The sequence below is a fragment of the Prionailurus viverrinus genome, chromosome C2 (assembly GCF_022837055.1).
Source record: "Prionailurus viverrinus isolate Anna chromosome C2, UM_Priviv_1.0, whole genome shotgun sequence".
In the NCBI taxonomy this organism is placed as follows: Eukaryota; Metazoa; Chordata; class Mammalia; order Carnivora; family Felidae; genus Prionailurus; species Prionailurus viverrinus.
In genome coordinates this window covers 77,091,804-77,107,790 of record NC_062569.1, presented here as the reverse complement: position 1 = coordinate 77,107,790, position 15,987 = coordinate 77,091,804, and the positions used below count along the sequence as shown (strand labels likewise).

The window sequence follows — 15,987 nt, the reverse complement described above, 5'->3', positions numbered from 1 at the left end:
ATTTTTATAATTGTCTGTAGCTGTGTAACTACTATCACAATCAGTATATAGTTCTATTACCCTAAAAAAAAAGTATTTTTATGCCTCTTTTCAGTAGATTCTCTTCCCTGCCCCTTGGCCACAGATAATCAATGACCTACTTTCTGTTACTATAGTTTTTGTTTTTTAGAATTTCATATAAAGTTGGAATCACAATATAGCATGTAGTCTGTCATGTGTGACTCCTTTCACGTAACATAATGTCTTTGGTATTCATCCAGGTTGTTTCATGTAATAATATTTCATTTTTTTTTATTACCTAATAGCATTCATTCCATAGTATGGATGTCCCTCACGTTGCTTATCCCATTTATTAGTTGATGGACATTTAGGTTGTTTTCACTTTGGACCCACACAAGTCTTTGTAGACATATTTACCTTTCTCTTGGGTAAATACCTAAGAATAATGCTACTGAGTTGTATAGTAAGTATATATTTGGTTCTTAAATGCTTTTTAAACTTGATGGGTAATGAAAAATTCACTAGTGAACTGGAAGATGCTAATTTTTGCCAAGCAAATTGGAAAAGAAAAATAATATGGTGAGATTGAGCTTAGACAAGCTCTTATTATACTGCTTGTAATACATCTCACCTAAAGGCAATTTGGCAGTTAGGTACTGAGACTTGCTCACATCTCTTGACTTAGTATTTCTATTCTTAGGAAGTTATCATAAAGAAATAATCACAGAAGTATACGAAGATTTGTGTACAGTGATACCCACTGAAGTTTATCATCGTAAAATACTGGAAACAACTCAAAAACCTAATTTAATTTTAGGGGATTAGTTACATAAAAGATGATAGATGTCAATGAAGCAAACTAATCAGCCATTAAAACTTCCAGTTTTTAAGAAATTTGAAGAACTTGGGAAAATGCTTACATGTAATGCTAAGTAGAAAACAGCCACGGGGCGCCTGGGTGGCGCAGTCGGTTAAGCGTCCGACTTCAGCCAGGTCACGATCTCGCGGTCCGGGAGTTTGAGCCCCACGTCAGGCTCTGGGCTGATGGCTCAGGGCCTGGAGCCTGTTTCCGATTCTGTGTCTCCCTCTCTCTCTGCCCCTCCCCCATTCATGCTCTGTCTCTCTCTGTCCCCAAAATAAATAAACGTTGAAAAAAAAAAAAAAGCCAGGTAGGAAATTGAACAAATGTGTGTGTTTATGTCTTCATGTGCATATTTGCATGAGGAACTAAACCAAGAAATTTTTATCACTGGTTGTGATAGGTAATGAATTTTTATCACTGGGTAGTAGGTAACGAAGACTTTTGATTTTTTTTTTTAAAAGGCTTATCTTTTCCTAATATCTGAGTCATTAAATTTACCCAGAGGAAAAATGGATGCCTGGCCAGTGTGGAGGAGATGCAGGAAGAGGTGCATTTCTCTGTAGAGAAATGAGCTCAGGACAGGAAGTCAGGAGACCTGGATGATATAGTCTCAATCTTCTATCGATCTTAGTAAATTAGCTTTTTGGGCTTTATCAATAAAAGGAAAAGATTCAATAAAATTAGCTGGTTTCAGATCCTGTTCTGAGACCTCCCAGGCTCCAATGGTTGAGCTCCAGTTTTTGGTTCTTGCTACAACCTGGGCAGCTCCACTGTGTGTCTTTTGGGGATTAAGGCTTAGAATCCCATGGAAAACTCTGGGAATTTTACTATTTGTTGCTGTTGTTTTTAGAATGAGTTCCACTGTTTGGAAGCCTATGATTCCTTGCTGCTGCTGTAATAGGTAAATGCCAGAGATACAAGGTAGAGAAATAGTGCAAATCAACAAAGGACTACTTGAAAGAATTGTATGTACATTTGCCATTCATTATCTTACAAAATGCATAGCTTAGAGAGGCTTATTTATTTTGCCTTTCACTTTCATTTAAGGTCTTGTGTTTTTCCTTTCTTTTTGTTCCAGGCTTTCCCCTCCTCCTCCTCCTCCTCCTCCTCCTCTTCTTTTTCTTCTTTTGGGTCTTTGTTTGCTTTTAAATATAGCTATTAGTATGTTGTTATTTGCCAGAACAAAAATGGTGGATTGACTTGAAAGAGAGGCTCCACAAAAATCTTTTATAAACATATATTTATATTTTATAATAGGTATTTGTGAGTATGAGAAAAACCACTGAAGTGTAAACTTTAAAATGGTGACTTTTATGGTATGTGATTTATATCTCAATTTTTAAAATACATGTGAAATGATTGAGTTCTCCTTTCCCATTTGTAAAACTATTTCACTAATACAGCTTATTCCCACTCCATCTTGGCAACTCACACCCCACGCTCCCACCCTCACCCCACCCCCACTTTCCCTGGTGAAACGTTGATTTAAAAATAATAACATGGAAACCATTAAGGAATTTCTTTAGTTTCAATTTCCAATGGTCAACGTTACAATCAGCAGTTTGGAACCAGTTATGGGTGGGAGGGGAATATAGGAGGTTAGCATATATCTAAAAATATGATTTGGGAAGTAGCTGCAAATTTCTCTGCAAACTTAACGTGCATCCTGGAGAGTTGACTGTGAAAGTTAATTAGCTTCAGGCATCTTAATGCTCTTGTTATATGAAGCTTCTCAGACTACTGCAGTGCAGTGCAATGGATTTAGCAGAGCAATTCCAAATTACTTGGCCAAACCAGATTGCTTTGCTAAACTGGGGAAGAGAGGGTCCTGTAAAATGCTATTTATTTGCACTTGCATTTGGCCAACAGCCTGCTTATTTCCAGAGTGAGTAAGAATTCCCTGTTCCCATGTGCATGCTTCTGGTGTGAAGCTGAAAGTGTGTGCTGTTATTCAAAGATGAGCACAGGGGACATCCAGCTGGGGGCCTCAACCCAGGAACCTAATGCTGTTTTTGTCCCTGTAATGAATCCTGGTTCTGTTACTGTTACTGCACCGTGTTAGCCATTTTTAGCGATTCTAATTCTGCCTAAAGACTTTGGTCTGTTTATTCATTTCAATTTTGTGACTTTAAACAAATCTTACCTGGTTTCATCGCCTTTTTCTCCATTTTATCTTCTGCTTTTTGTAATTTTTTTTGCTCTCTGTGAACATTTATATACACATGTCTCACAAGAGCAGAGTGACCCTGCCTCACATAGACGGCTGAAGCACATGTCTAAATGGAGCTTCCTTTTTCTGTGATACCCAAGTTCTGAGGGTGACCTCCTGTAAGACTGGAAAAGTGCAGTGGTTCTGTCTGTCCTTTGCAGAGCTTCTGTGACAAACACAGCTTACTGTTTGTCAGAATTGGAGGAGTCAGTCCTTTATGTCTTAGGTAACCATTTCTGTAACTTGCATGTTGTGTCTCTCTTTAAACTAGGCGGAGAATATCTTTCTGTCAGTTTCCCGGAAAGAAAAGAGGGAAAATAATCACTCCTTTATTTTTCCTTTAGGAGGGTGATTTGCTTTTTTTTTTTTTTTATCACAACTTGAATATTCTTCTGCCTTAGAATACCTCAAAGAATTAAGGGAAAAAATGTGAATGGGTCAAGGAAATAATTCAATTATAAGCATATTTGAATCACTAATTAGTTCCTCCCCTCCCATTTTCCTGGGCAGCAAATGCTGGTGCTGTCCTGCCCATACTTGCCTCTCTTACTATGTAGGCACAGCTGAGTGAGTTTAAAACGACCAGGATTTTCAAACAACCAGGTGTACAGAAACACACACTGAAAACACCACACCTGTAGACCCAAAGGGGAAATCCTGAAGATATTTTGTTCTAATAGAACAAATTTGTAAGATAATAGCTTCCTTTATAGTTACAGCAAGAAAGAGAGAGGAAATTGAGCAGGGAAAAAGCATCCATATTTGCGCCCTGATCCAAAACTCTCCAGTGGATGTGCTCAGCTTGGCCCTAGACTGGTCTGGACGAGTGCCATGGTAGTTCCCAGAATGCCCATCTGCAGTCTGAGAGATTCTGAGTATCCCCAGGATAACAGCATTATGCTGATCAGCAATAATTACTGCAGTAATTACTGCACACCACTAAGCATGCTTTTCTTTTTTCTTCTCTCTCCCTCTTTTTTCTTTCTTTCCTTTTCAGTTTCTGGCCCGGGGCAAAGTTTGCCAGGAACTGCAGCCATCTTGGATACGCAATGGCTGACCTAATGCTCTACTCCTGGACTTTCCAGAGGCTACATCTCAAAATCAAGTGTTGAATTTTTAAAAATATAAATGGGGCGCCTGGGTGGCGCAGTCGGTTAAGCGTCCGATTTCAGCCAGGTCACGATCTCGCGGTCCGTGAGTTCGAGCCCCACGTCAGGCTCTGGGCTGATGGCTCAGAGCCTGGAACCTGTTTCCGATTCTGTGTCTCCCTCTCTCTCTGCCCCCCCCCCCCCCCCGTTCATGCTCTGTCTCTCTCTGTCCCAAAAACAAATAAATGTTGAAAAAAATAAAATAAAAAAAATATTCATGTGTAGGCCCCACCCTTAAATATTCTTTTTTTTTTTCAAAAAATTTTTAATGTTTATTTATTTTTTGAGAGAGAGATAGAATGTGAGCAGGGGAGGGACAGAGAGAGAGAGGGAGACACAGAATCCGAAGCAGGCTCCAAGTTCTGAGCTGTCGGCACAGAGCCTGACGTGGGGCTCGAACTCATGAACTGTGAGATTGTGACCTGAGCTGAAGTCGGATGCTTAACTGACTGAGCCACCCAGGCACCCCCCACCCTTAAATATTCTTAACTGAGCCTGCAGTGGGGCATGGGCATCTGAACTGCTTAAATTTCTTGGATAACTCTGATGAGTACTATGGTGTTGGAGTCAGTCCTAATGAGACGGGAACACTGGTAGGGTCACAAGGACAGAGATCCAGCGCTCAGACTATGTAGGTACAGCTAAGTGAATTTAAAATTACCAAGACTTTAAAACTACCAAGTGTGTAAGAAACACACTGAAAATATCATACCTGTCCCTGGCACAGACTGCCCCAGCTGCCTGTTTGTGCTATAACACTGACAGCTCAGCCCCCTTTCCTCCTCCACTTGTCCTCCACATACTTGGCCCTTCTCCCTCCTCTCCCCACTGACCGTTCCTGTCTTCCTTTTGGGCCATCGGGAATTAAATCAACTGTAGGCCCTGGAAAGGTCTCCATCCTTCTCTGCTAAGCTTGCCTTCCTATAAGTTGAGGATCAGGCTAATACATTGCATAATTGAGCAAATAATTGGAAACCTGTTGGGTAGAGTTCATGTCCTTCCAACAATAGCAGGGCAAACAGGGACCATATGCTATCCACTGTCTTCCCCTCCTTTCCTGAATCCTGTTATTAACATCATATGGGAAAGCATTAATTTAAAAATCCATTATTTTCAATTCTACTTAGTAATCATGCATTAAAGAAGTATTGTTGCCTCCTAGGTTAAAAAAATTTTTTTGAGATTATACAATGCCTCACAGATAAATTTACATGCGTACATGGTTAAATCCAAATCTTACTCACTCTCCCCTGCACACATAATAACACACCAATGCCAGACAGGTTCACGTTCATATACCTTTTTATGGTGAAACTGCTTTATAAGACCTGGTAGGTTTTCTGTCTAATTAACTGAAGTGTACCTTCTTGATATAATGGTGTATCCTTGAAGAGTTGGTAGCACTTTTTAAAAAAAAGTCTCTGGTATAGTGGTTTAGACAACAGTTTTCGTAATATGTTACACGTTTATTCTTTTTATTTCAAGATCTGATAATGTGTTTCTTATAATGCAGTTGACAAGAGAGTTTATTATATTGCAGGTGACAAGAGAATTTGGTTATTTCTGTGACATACATGTTAAAATTATGACTGATAACATTATAACAGGACATAACAGGTTTTTAGGAATTTTATGTAAGTATATTCTAATATATAACATGTAATGTTTTCATACACATTTATTCTTTTATGCAAACTTTAGAATCATTCTGTTGAGTTTTTTTAATTTTTTTTTTTTAGCATTTATTCATTTTTGAGAGGCAGAGAGAGACAGAGTGTGAGTGTGGGAGGGGCAGAGAGAGGGGGAGACACGGAATCCAAAGCAGGCTCCAGGCACTGAGCTGTGAGCACAGAGCCTGACTCGGGGCTCGAACTCACAGAGAGATCATGACCTGAGTTGAAGTCGGATGCTTAACCAACTGAGCCACTCAGGCACCCCAAATTATTTTTATTTTTATTAATATTATTATTTCAAGTAGGCACCATGACCCCCGTGGGGCTCAGACTTACGATCCTGAGAGCAAGAGTTACATGCTCTACTGGCTAGCTAGCCAGGTGCCCCTGTTGAGTTATTATTTTTTTTAATACAGAACCACAAGGGTTCTAATGAGAAATTCATATATAATATATATGGAAAATATTTATATTTTCATGCTATTAAATGTTTATATCCAGAAACATGAGTCTGTCTTTATTAAGGTCTTATTATATGTTCTTCAATAAAATGGTATAGTTACATTCTTAAAGGTCTTGTATATTTCTTGATAAATTCATTTCTAGGCATTTTTAAAAACAGCTTTAGTGATGCATAATTCACTTTATAAAGTTGCACAACCATCGCCATGTATCAGTTTTAGGACTTGTCATTACCCCCAAAATTTCCCTCAGGTCTTTTTGCAGCTTACCCCCCTCCTACCCCTGGCCTTAGGCAACCACTGATCTTTCTGTCTCTATAGATTTGCCTTTTTGGACATTTACTGTGAATGGCATCATATGATATGTAATTTTTTGTATCTGGCTTCCTTCAGTTTGCATAATGTTGTGAGGCTCATTTGAATTGTAGCATGTATCAGTAGTTTGCTGATAGTATTTTGATTGCTGAATAGTATTCTAATGTATAGCTATACCACATCATTTTTTTCATCCATTCATCAGTTGATGAGCTATTATGAATAATCCTATTATGGATATTTATATACAAGTTTTATGTGGAAATATGTTTTCATTTTTCTTAGGTAGATTCCTAGGAGTGAAGTTGCTCAGTTGAACAATAAGTTTATCTTTTTAAAAATTACGAGACTTTTTAAAGTAGGTATACTGTTTTAGATTTTCACAAGTAATGTCTGAGGATTTCAGTTACTCCACATCATCACCGACATTTGGTAGTGATGTCTTTTTGATAGTAGTCATTCTAGTGGGTCTATATTAGTTCTCTCTAGCTACATAACACATTACCCCCAAATGTAACTGCTTAAAATCAAACATTTATTATTTGGCAGTTTCTGTGGGTCAGGAATGTAGATGTGGTTAGCTTGGTCCTCTGGTTTAGGGTTTCACAAAAGATTGCATTCAAGGTATTGCCTCTGGCTCTTTTTACCTCAAGGCTTGAATGGGGGAGAATCTGCTTCCAAATTCATTCAAGTAGTTGTTAGTAAGATTCAGTCCCATAGGGTGTGTTGGCCCTGTTCCTCGTTGGCTGTTGGCTGAAGGTCTCCTTCAGTTCTTTGCCACATGAGCTTCCCCAAAGGGCAGTTCACATATGGCAGCTGGCTTCCATTAGAATGAACAGGTGAGAGAGCAAGAGAGGGTGAATGAGACTGAAGCCAGTCTTTTTGTAACTTAATCTCAAAAATGACATTACTTAGAGACTACCTACCACATTCACTATGGTTTGTTTGTTTTTTATCACTGTGGTTTGAATTTGCATTTCCTTAATGACTGATGATATTGAATACCTCTTCACATATGTATTAGCCATTCATATATCCTCTTTGGTGAAATATCCCTCAAAATTTTGCCCATTTAGAAAATTGAGTTGTTTGCCTTCTTACTATTGAGAGACAAGAATTCTTTAAATACTCTGGATACAAATACTTCATTAGATATTTGATTTGTAAATCATACTAGTCTTCTGTTGATAACAATTACTGCAAGTTTCGCAGTTTAAACAACACCAATTTTTATTATCTTACAGATCTATAGGTCAGAAGTGTGGTGGGAGGTTTTCACTGGCCTAAAATCCAGTATCTGCAGCTGTACTCCTTTCTGGAAGCTTTAGGGGAAAATCTGTTTCCTGCTCAGTCAGGTTGTTGGCACAATTCAGTGTCTTGTGTTATAGGACCAACATCTCCAAGTTCTTGCTGGTTGTAAGTTGAAATGAATGGCTTAGAGGCCACTGAGTTCCCTGATTCTTGGCCTCTTACCTCCACCTTCAAAGCCACTTCATCACCAACAGGTCAAATCTTCCCCATGCTGTGTCTCTCTTACCTTTCCTCCTCACCAGTGTCTCTCTCCACATAGCTGGGAAAGGGTCTCCTCTTTTAAGGACTCATGTGATTAGGTTGGGAACATCTAGACAATAAAGGATAATCTCCACATCTCAAGTTCTTTAACATTCATCATATCTGTAGAGTCCCTTTGCCATGTAAGGTTACATACTCATAGGTTCTAGGGATTAGGAAGTAGACATGGGGAGGGGGGCATTACTCTGCCTGCCATACAAATATTTTCTCCCAGTCTATGGCTTATCATTTCTTTTTCTTTTTTAATGTTTATTTATTTTTGAGACAGAGAGAGACAGAGCATAAGCGGAGGAGGCGTAGAGAGAGAGGGAGACCCAGAATCCAAAGCAGGCTCCAGGCTCTGAGCTGTCGGCACAGAGCCCGACGCAGGACTCGAACGCACAAGCTGTGAGATCATGACCTGAGCCCAAGTCGGATGCTCAACTGACCGAGCCACCCAAGCGCCCCAATCATTTCTTTTTCTTTATGGTGTTCTTTGAAGTGCAATGTCTTTAATTTTGATGAAGTTCAGTTTATTGATTTTTTTCTTTCATGGATTATGCTAAGAATACTTTGCCTAACCCGAGGTCCTGAAGCTTTTCTGTTTTCTTCTAGGAATTTTTATAGTTTTAGCTCTTCAATGTAGGTTTATGATCCACTGTGAGTTAATTTTTGTATATGGTTCTAGGTAAGGATCCATTTATTTTTTATTTTTTATTTTTTTTGCATGTAGCTATCCAGTTATTTCAGCACCATTTATCGAAAAAACTCTCCTTACTTCACTTGAATTGTTTTGGCACCTGTGTTGAAAATCAGTTGGCTCTCATTGTCAGGATTAAATTTTGAACACTCAGTTCTCTTCCACTGATTTGTATGTCTCTCCTTGCACCAATATAGCACTGCCTTCTTTTCTAGGTGTTTTTAAATTTTTGTTACTGTTAGGAACAGAGTTAAGATTATTTTGGATTTAAAATATTCTTAACTCAGAAATATTTTCCTGAAACCTACGGAGAGTTTAATATTTCATCTACTATAACACTGTCTCGGTTTTGGAACAGAAGGAAAATGCAATTTTTATGCCGAAATTAGGTAACTTGAAAATTACTTTGAATCTGTTGAATTCTATCTTGCAGGACTAAGGTGCAAAGATAACAGATATTTTGATATTAGTGTTACGTTAAGTATTTTGATGAATAGCATTTAATTTTGTATTTTGAATTTGAAAAAGGTTATATTATTATTATTGTTGTTATTATTTGCTCATATTCCCTTGGTACAAGTAACATTTCCAAAGATGTGATTATCTTTCTTATTTCTGGAAGGTCAATCTCTAGAATCCCGTAGACTCTGCAACAAGCCAATTCAGAGCTTGCCCAACATGGACGAAATTTTCAGCGAAGCCCTTTTGAAGATGCGGAAGCAGCATCCTGGGTGCCTTTCTCAGGAGACTTGTGTCCGTGCAGTCCAGGCTGCTGTACAGTATCCCTATGAGGTGGGCATCAAGAAGGAAGAGGAGCTGTTTATGTACCTTCAGAAATCAGGGCAGGCTCAAGCCCTGCAATATGCTTTCTTTGCTGAGAGGAAGGCAAATAAGTGGTCAGCTCCCTCTGGAGCATCCTGGAAAACGGTGTCACCACGGCCCATCTCCTCAGTTGGTGTTGTCGGTAAGAACGTAGTGTGGTTAAAGTTATTTTCCAAATCTGCACATATAAAGTGATACCATTTGCTTAGGGCCACTGGGTATCAGACTCTATGCTAAACACGTTACTTGCGTAGCTAACTTATTTTGCACCCCAGCCCATGAATTATCTTCATTTTACATGTGAGGCCTAGAGACACCAACCTTCTCAACAGTAAGCTAAACACAGGCGGTGTAAGGGTCTACATTCGGTCTAACTCCAGACTCTGGGCATTTTTTACTCATCCCCTCCTCTTCCCTGCATGAATCTCTCACTCCTGGGTTTCCCAACAATGGTTATTACTTCTGCCACATTTCAAGGTATGGTCTGTCACTCTTATAGCTAGGTATTTGGAATGAAGGCTCTGCCTTTCTGGTCCCTGGGTCCATTCACTTCTCGTCATTCAACATCATTCTCCTCAAATCTCTATGCACCCTGAAACAGTGACCTTAATTTTTCCCTCAGCGATTTTCCCAAACAAAACGTCTTCTTTCCTCAGAAGCTAGCCCTCTGATTAGCTTCTTTGTGCCACTTTCCTAATCTTCCTTTGCTCTTAGTCTTGACCCAAGAATGGTCTTTGGTGGATTTTATTTTTATTTTTTTAAATATAATTTATTGTCAAGTTAGCTAGCATACAGTGTATACAGTGTGCTCTTGGCTTCGGGAGTAGATTCCCATGATTGATCGCTTATATACAACACCAGAGCTCATCCCAGCAAATGCTTCATCCCTCAATGCCCATCATCCATTTTCCCCTCTCTCCTGCCCTGCCCCCATCAACCCTCAGTTTGTTCTCTGTATTTAAGAGTCTCATATGGTTTGCCTCCCTCTCTCTTTGAAACTATTTTTCCCCTTCCCGTCCCCCATGGTCTGTTAAGGTTCTCAAATTCCACATATGAGTAAAAACATAGGATATCTGTCTTTCTCTGACTGACTTATTTCACTTAGCATAATACCCTTGAGTTTCATCCACCTTGTTGCAAATGGCAAGATTTCATTCTTTCTCATTGCCAAGTAGTATTCCATGATATATATAAACCACATCTTCTTTATCCATTCATCAGTTGACGGACATTTGGGCTCTTTCCATAATTTGGCTATTGTTGAAAGTGCTGCTACAAACAGTGGGGTACATGTGTCCCTATGAATCGATACTTCTATATCCTTTGGATAAACTTCTAGTAGTGCTATTGCTGGGTCATAGGGTAATTCTATTTTTCATTTTTTGAGGAACCTGCACACTGTTTTCCAGAGTGGCTGCACCAGTTTGCATTCCCACCAACAGTGTAAGAGGCTTCCCGTTTCTCCACATCCTCGCCAACATCTCTTGTTGCCTGAGTTGTTAATTTTAGCTACTGTAACTGGTGTGAGGTGGTGTTGCAAGGTGGTTTTGATTTGTATTTCCCTGATGATGAGCGATGTTGAGCATCTTTTCATGTGTCTGTTGGCCATCTGGATGTCTTCTTTGGGGAAGTGTCTCTTCATGTCTTCTGCCCATTTCTTCACTGGATTATTTGTTTTTTCAGGTGTTGAGTTTGGTAAGTTCTTTATAGATTTTGGGTACTAACCCTTTATCCAATATGTCATTTGCAAATACCTTTTCCTATTCCATCACAAAAATTAACTGTTGGGACTTCATCAAGATAAAAAGCTTCTGGACTGCAAAGGAAACAACCAACTAAAAGGCAACTGATGGAATAGGAGAAGATATTTGCAAATGACATATTGGATAAAGGGTCTCTGGTGGATTTTAAACCCCCGGAAATGGTAAGCAAAATGTTATATGTGTCAGCTTATGTACAGTCTTCTGGGGGAGGAAGTCCATAGTTTCTTGAAAGTGTCAGCTTTCTTAACCCTCACGCAGCTGTCCAGCACCAACCCAGTTTGGAGGAAAAGAGCCCGCTCAACATCTTCTTGGCCTATTGTATCAGTCACACTGTGCTCCTTGCAGTCTGCACTCTGCTCACTTTTGACTTTTTTTAATGCTTATTTATTTATTTTGAGAAAGAGAGCAAGAAGCACATGTTCACAGTAGGGGAGGGGCAGAGAGAGAGGGAGAGAAAGAATCCCAAGCAGGCTCCATGCTGTCAGCACAGGACCTAACATGGGACTCAATCCCATGAACCATAAGATCCTGACCTGGGCTGAAATCAAGAGTTGGACACTTAACTGACTGAGCTACCCAGACACCCCCCAGTTACAGTTTTTAAACAAGGTGGATAGAGAGAGTGAGACAGAGAACTATGAATGTTCCTTTTTTTTGTGCTTTTTCAGCACCACCAATATTTATTCCTAGTTGATGTGCACTTAACCTGTTTCTTCTTCTCTATATTCCTTCACGCCAAGAATAATTAATGCAATACAATTGCAAAGGTGAAATATATCAGTATTGTGTTGGTCAATCATTGTTTGAGAGTTTCCCTAGTTCCTTGTTGCGAGCCTTTATAAAAAGATTCTAAATTCATGTCTGACATGAAATGTCTAAAAGTCTGAAGTTGTTTTGCTTCGGTTTTTGTTTTTGAGTTTGTTTATTTATTTTGAGTCAGAGAGGGGGGGAAAGAGCTGGGGAAGGGCAGAGAGAGAGGGAGAAAGAGAATCCTAAGCAGGCTCTGTGCTATGAGTGGAGAGCCCGATGCAGGGCTCAATCTTACAGTTTGTGAGATCATGATTTGAGCTCAATCTCACAAACTGTGAGATCATGATTTGAGCCAAAATGAAGAGTTGAGCGCTTAACTGACTGAGCCACCTAGGTGCCCCTGAAGTTGTTTTTTTTAAGTGTACCCCATATTGTTCAGAAAAATATTTGTAAAAGCATTTAAGGGGCACTTGCGTGGCTCAGTTGGTTGAATGTCTGACTTCGGCTGTGCTCCTGATCTCAACAGTTTGTGAATTCAAGCCCCATGTTGGACTCTCTGCTGAAAGCTCAGAGCTGAGAGCCTGTTTCAGATTCTGTGTCTCCCTCTCTTTCTACCTCTCACCTGCTTGCACTCTCTCTCTCTCTCAAAAATAAATAAACATTAAAAAAATTTTTTGAAGAAAAAGCATTTAAAATACATAGATGATAACTTGGATACAAATAAAGTGAGAGTTTGGTCATCTCCCCCTTCTTCATGTCTGTCCCCATACTGCCCTGTACTTGTTCATTGTGACTCAGCCTCCCACTGTACCCAGTGCCCTCTGGAACGCTCCTACAGCCTCTTCTGCTTCACTAATGACTCCTTGTCTGTCTCCTGCCTGAAACCTTGCTTACTCTGGGCACCCCTCTCAGGAGAATGCTACTGCTTCTTTCACGGCCCAGGAGCCCCAGTGGCACTTCCCAATTCCCTTCTCAGACCATTATCTCTTTCAAGACACTCCTCTGTAGCTCTGCCATCTGCTCTTATCGTTCTGTCCCTCCTCATTACTGTATTGCGCCCCCCACCCCCACCTCCACTTGGCTGAAAATTCTGGTACCTGGCTCACAGTTATCCACTTTCTCCCAAATCCAGCTGCCATCCTGATTGTCTTCATCATCCGTGTGGACAATGCATCCAGTCCTGTTCCTTCCAGGTGCCTTTGCCTCCTCAGATCCAGTAATGTTCATATACTTCAATTCCATGACCCCTACTCATGCCTTTACCATGGGTCTTGTCTTTACCCTGAATATTCCTCCACCTCTGAAATTCCAAATCCAACCTTTACCCCACAACCTTGTATCTTCCCACATCTTTTAGTTGGTTATTCCAACTGCATCCGTTCCTTGATCAGCTCCCCTTATCTTGACTTTCTTGTCCATTCAGATTTCATTGCCAGGGTCATCATGTCAGCCACGCTCTTGTCAGTGACTTCAAACACTCCATGACTTACCACCCTTTCACTCTCCCCTCTGGCAAAACCCCAACTGTGTACTTCCACGAGCCCATTCCAGGCTTCTCAGAACAGGGCTGGGCACTCTCAAAGCCATCAAAAGGGGAGGAGACTGCAGTGGACTAGAACTGCAGAACCAGTAGTGAAAGCAGCCCTTATTCTTTATTTACTTCTGTCAAAAGAAGAGGTTCTTGACCAGATTTAATTCCATGGCAGTTAAAGACAATAGGTTGTTAGGGAAGCAGGACTCCTTGCTCCTGTCTATATGTGTTTAATGAGGAAAAATTAGTAAACTAAAGTCAATATCAATATAATATGTACCTTTGAAAAGGTAATTCCCAACAGTGAAAAGCTTGGCTTTTCAGCCCTTTGTTTGTGAGATCCTGGAGACACAAGTTTGTGAAAAGAAAAATTAGGAGCTAAGAACTTTTTAAAAAGAAATACATATTGTGTTTTCATGTATGTTTTGGTTTCAGTGATTAAATGATCTGTGTCAGTTTATCATCGAGCTAAAGAGAATCTAAAATTATGGCTAGGACACTTACAAAAAGCATTTATGATTTGGATTATGAGTGGATTTGTAGCCAAAGGTCATTTAGCAGATCTCTAAGAGATGAGCTCTGAAGAACTGAACTCTATTGGGCCACCCGGGTGGCTCATTTGGTTAAGCATCCGACTTTGGATTAGGCCATGATCTTCTGGTGTGTGAGTTGGGCTCTGCACTGATGGCTTGGAGCCCGACGTTGGGCTCTGCACTGATGGCTTGGAGCCTGGAACCTGCTTCTGATTCTCTGTCTCCTTCTCTGTCTCTGCCCCTCCCCCACTCAGGTGCTCACTCTCTCTCCCTCACAAATAAATAAATAAAACATTAGAAAAAAAAAGAACTATACCTTCAGAAGTTGCCTTTCCTTCCCTGCTCTGTTGTCAGTTCTGAGATATCACTTACCTTACGCTACAATTTACAAATTGCTTTCACGCTACATCTTGTTAGTCCTTGTTGTCTCTGTGAGATTATAATTTCTATAATGGTAGAAATGTTATGTGGAGCTTGAGACTGAGAGCCAGGAGGCCAGGGTTTTGAACGTCATGCTCTACCTCCTATTTACCCAGGCTAAAGTTTAGGATACAAGTTGCCATAGCAGTGAGAGCTATCCAGCCTTCTTGCTACTGAGTGAAATGCAGACGTTTATTAATTTTGGAAAACTAAACATTTTCAAATAATGTAATATATTTGTTATATTAAGTAAGTTAATACAATTTGAAAATTAAATATATCCCAGAGAAACAATGATTTCTGATGACTGATAGCATTCTGTATTCAAAACCAATCCCAAAGCTGGTCAGTGGATTTCATCCACAATGGGTTTCATCAACAAAATGGTTTCATCCACAATGGGTTGGTTAGGTAACAGATAACCTGCTGCTGTAATAGATAATACTGGCTTAACACAATAAAGATTTATTTCCTGCTTGCTCCATATGGTCATCTAAGACCAGGTTTTTTTTTTTTTTTTGTTTTCTGTTTTTTTTGTTTTGTTTTGTTTTTTTTCCAACTAATGGCTCTGCCATTCTCCTTTGGAGAGAGTCAGTAAACTTTTTTTGTTAAGGGCCAGATAATAAATATTTTAGGCTTTCTGGGCCATATCATCTCTTTAACAACTGCTCAACTCTGCACACAAAAACAGCCATAGATAATATGGAGTCAAATTAGTGTGGTTGTGTTCCAATAAAACTTTATTTATGGGACTGAAATTGAATTTGATATAATTCGCATGTGTCAGAAAATATTATTCTTTGTTGTTGTTGTTGTTGTTTTCAACTATTTGAAATACAAAACCATTCTTAGCTCACCAGCAGTACTAAAATAGGCAGTGGGATGGATTTGGCCCTCAGACCATAGTTTGCCAGCACCTGCTCGACAGTCTCCTCCAAGGCCTTACAGTTGTTCTCTGCATCTTCTACATCCTGGTAGTAATGAGGGATCTTGTGTGAATTGTTAGAGTTCTTTATATATTTTGATGCAAGTCCTTTACTAGATATATGATTCCATGGTTCTTATTATTTTCTTTATGGCATCCTTTGAAGCACAAAAATTTTTAATTTTGATGGTGTCTAATTTATCTATTTTTTTCTTTTGTTGCTTATACTTTTGGTATCATGTCTAAGAAACCATTGCCTTATCCAAGGTCATGGAGATTTACTAATAAGAGTTTTATAGTTTTAACTCTTCAGGCTGTGATCCA

General features: G+C 39.6%; 1 protein-coding gene across 2 annotated transcripts in view; it reads left to right on the top strand.

Annotated features, from left to right (window-relative positions):
* EHHADH (enoyl-CoA hydratase and 3-hydroxyacyl CoA dehydrogenase) overlaps positions 1-15,987 on the top strand; it is a 48,791-nt gene that overhangs the window by 28,515 nt on the left and 4,289 nt on the right. For both annotated transcript variants that reach the window (XM_047876225.1, XM_047876226.1), the window contains exon 6: positions 9,542-9,883. In XM_047876225.1, the coding sequence (XP_047732181.1) occupies positions 9,542-9,883 (342 nt within the window). The remainder of the gene's footprint in view (positions 1-9,541; positions 9,884-15,987) is intronic.